The following is a 3,861-nucleotide window of genomic DNA, read 5'->3' on the forward strand; positions in this document are numbered from 1 at the left end:
TCAGGGTGATGTGGGAATCTCAAGAGGGGAAATGGGCTGAAGTGGCATTAAGGAATACTGTGGGTACAGAAACAAAGAGAACTAAGGAATCTTGGATCTGTCGGCCCTCTGCTGGCTCTTACCTGGCCCGCTCTGAGCACCTGCTGGAGGCCGGCTCGGGTCTGCCCAGCCTGGAAGGGCAGCAGAACTGATGGTGACTGCGGCTTTTAGCTGGCTGATGGGAACTGAAGGTGGAAGCTGAGGAGAGATGAGTGATTGTGGAGCAGCTGGAGGATGAGTGTAGTCTGACACCTCTGAGAGAGACAGAGAAAGACTCAGAAAGGGATGGAAGGACGAGTGGAGAGCAAAAAAAGGGACAGAGATGGACAGAGAAAGAAGCAGATAAGCAGACAATAGCAGAAACATACAAACAAGCAAAAGCAGTTCATACAATACAGAAAAAGTTAAGAGAGATGCTATAATGAGATGTTAAAATTTAAAAGTGTTAATAAGTAATGTGAGATTAACTTAAAAATGAGTGTTAGCAGCAAATACAGTTACACACACTAAAAAATTATAATTTGGAACAACTTGGAACAAAAATACTCTATTTTGTTGCAGGCAAATTTATTAGGTTTTTTCCCCTATATTTATGGTTTAGTTCAAACCTTAAATTTTGATTTAATATTTATCAAAAATACTTATTTTCCCAAAGACAAAAACATTTATACAAAGTAAAAACATCATTTATTATTAAAAAAATGTAATTATTTAAAATGTATTATAAATAAAGACAGGAGTGTTCTCTTTGAAATACTTTAATGTTTTGTGAAGTTTTGTGATGTCACTTTTAAAATATGCATCATCTTTTCTGCTATGTAATAAAATAAAAAATAAAATACAAAAATTTCTGCAGTCAATCAATCTTGCCCATATGCGTTCTGCACATTAACAATCTGGTGTAAAAGTAAAATACTATTAAAAACAAAACTTCTTTTATTTTTTTTCTTTCCTATGGGGAGTGTTGTTTGCTTTTAGCAGACACTGTGGGTTTCATTTAGAAATTGGACTTTATATAAATTACACAATCTTTTGACTTTTTCAGTGCAAGCATAATGGAATAAAGAAAATGTAACAGACCCATAACAGGTTTGAATATTGTACAATCAATAATTTTTATTAAAGATGCCAATGCTCTTGCAGTCTGCCATCATTCATTATTTCAGCCCAATATGTGTCCGATAACCTATCATTTGCTAACGATAAAAAGATTTAACTGCTTTTAAATTATTAATGTGTCTTTAAGTAAATGTTAAATTGTGGAAAATACAAAAATAGACTAAATGAGCATGAATATACAGTATGGACCAATAATTTAATAAATCAGTAATATTAGCCAATAACTGATATGCAAGCCTAATATTGTGCATCCCTAACGTGATATAATTTTGTCAAGTTTTCTTTTAAAAATATTTTAAGATAAAGTAAAATTTTTAAAGAAGGAAATTACTGAGTGCACTTTGAATGTGAATATTAGTCTGGATGTAAGAAAGCTATTCAAATGTCATACTTTGCAATAATGGTCATCCTGCTGTAATGTAAAAAGCAGCACTGTTTGATGTGTGAGTAGAGCGAGAGAAAGATGGAGAGAGAGAACTCTTGAGCTCAGAAGACTCCTACCACCTCTGTGGCTTACATAAACCAATACAGTGACTGAAATCTTCACATTGTGTAAGTCTGCTCATTACGCATATGGTATTTCCCCCCCTTGATGCTTTTATTCAGTCCTTTCAATACTGTATGCACTCATGATATTTGCTATTCAGCTGACATTCAAAGGCACCCCACATGCAGTATAAGTGCTTCTGTCTGCTGCCACAGCAAACGGCCACTCGTAAGTTCAGTTTGGGAAGCTTTCCAGCCTCATACTGCAGCATCTCCAAGAAGAATGAAGAATCAGTGAAGTGGTCTTCACTGAAACACTACATGCTCTTCTATAAAGCAGCTGTGCTGCATGAGTCACTCCATCTGTAGCACGTTAGCATTTAGCTCTAAAGTCACAGCAGTCAAACATGCTGATCCAAATTCATTCATTTTACCATGGCAACAACATCATATGATACAAATGTATGTTTCCTTCAAGGGTGTAAAATACGCAGCGTCTGCCTCAATTTTAGTAAAACCTATCGGGTAAATATGTTTGTGTTGTGTATTTAATTGGACAAATAAGTACATGTAAACAATGTTACAATTTACTAGTTGCACTATAAAAAACATTTGTAAAAATTGGGCACAATGTACTTAGGTTCCTGGTTCTATGAAGCCCCTCCCTCAGAAACACGGAATGAGCTCAGATTGGTTAGCTTGCCCAGTGTGTTGTGATTCGCTATAGTGCACGTTGTCCGGAAATGTCACACCCCCTTGCCATTACGGGTAGTTGCATGTGCTCCGGGGGCAGGGTTTATGTAAATTTTGGGTTTGTGATGTCACAAATGCAGGAAGAAGCTCGTTGTAGTCCCTACCAGCCGTTTGTTGTAGCCCTTAAAAAGTGAATTCTGTAAAAGAAAATATCTCCCTTTGCATTGAACTTTGAGCGTCGTAACGTTGCAGATGTAGTTTATGCTCAAACAGCAACATCACACTCTAACTAAAGTTTAAAAAGTCAAATAATCAAGAACCCCTTTAAGCCGCACAACTGTTTGCAACATTGATAATAATAAGATATGTTTCTTGAGCAGCAAATCAGCATATTAGCATGTGACTGAAAACTGAAGTAATGGTGCTGTTATTTCAAAAACGATTGAAAAATCTCCCTTCTTCTGAATAGTAGAATATGTACAGTATATATATGTATGGAAGCAAGGGTTTGTGTATGTAAATCCAAGAAAAAATGAAACCATGTGAAACTCGTATTCATTAGCAGCAGAATTCAGCCACACACTGTCACAACACTTTGACACTTTTTCTTTAATTGGTCTCATGAATGAATCTATTTATTACAGCATTGAACAATGTGGAGAAAATGTTTTTATAATATTTACCTGTTTAGTTCCACTAAACAAGGTCAAAGAGAGAAAGAATCCAAACACCACCATCATGAGGTAAATATGCCTATGAATGAATAAAAAGCTAATTAAATCCTCCTGAAATGTTATATAACATATACCGTAATGTTTCAGTTTTTATGGGCACAGGAACAAAAAGTGAATCATTATAAACCTTAACAGCTGGATTCATGAATATTAATTAGGAGACGTAGCGTTCGCTTAGCCCTTTTTGAGGCGGGTAAGTGGGTGCTAGACAGAGTAAATTACCACTTGCATGTTCGTTCAGTCCACTGCTGAAGCAACCAGCTGGCAGAGGCTTCAGCTTAGCTGTTTTGTGTGGCTGGATACAAGTTTTTCTCTGCACTGTGACGGAAAGTAACTAAAAAGCACAGAAAGTCTTTGCTTTCAAGTCAATGCAGTGTTGATATTGTACAGTATATATATGCAAATCATGTGGATTGTTGCTACAGATCATTATAGACATGGGATTAAACAGCATCTTACCTCTCTAAATGTTTTGTGACAGAGACTGAATTAAAGGCAGCGAGAGAAACAGTCAGTCCCCGGAGCGAGAGCTCCCAGTGGGAAGATTACGCGACTAAGACAGTAAGAGCTTTTCAACAGAGCCACATTTATTACCCCCACGCCACAGCCTGCACCTATCTGCTAAAGCACGAGTAATAGTCTCACCTGAGGGTCTCGCTTTCCATTTTACACACACATTTATGCGCCAAGTCATTGCTTTTCCAAAGCTAAAAGATAAGGCTTGATTTCCAACTCATTCCTGTCGCACTTAACTGTAATTAAAGAAAGACTCAATCCTCTTTGCAGCAGA

The 3,861-nt window shown here is 36.9% G+C and overlaps 1 protein-coding gene across 1 annotated transcript in view; it reads right to left on the reverse strand.

Annotated features, from left to right (window-relative positions):
* Window positions 1–122: 122 nt before the first annotated feature.
* LOC107575630 (uncharacterized) overlaps window positions 123–3,861 on the reverse strand; it is a gene marked incomplete at its 3' end in the record, with an annotated part of 31,362 nt that continues 27,623 nt past the window's right edge. Inside the window, exon 2 of the mRNA XM_016261991.1 lies at window positions 123–293. Within this exon, the coding sequence (XP_016117477.1) occupies window positions 123–293 (171 nt within the window). The remainder of the gene's footprint in view (window positions 294–3,861) is intronic.

The sequence above is a fragment of the Sinocyclocheilus grahami genome, unplaced genomic scaffold (genome assembly GCF_001515645.1).
Source record: "Sinocyclocheilus grahami isolate Dianchi unplaced genomic scaffold, SAMN03320097.WGS_v1.1 scaffold2765.1, whole genome shotgun sequence".
Taxonomy (NCBI): domain Eukaryota; kingdom Metazoa; phylum Chordata; class Actinopteri; order Cypriniformes; family Cyprinidae; genus Sinocyclocheilus; species Sinocyclocheilus grahami.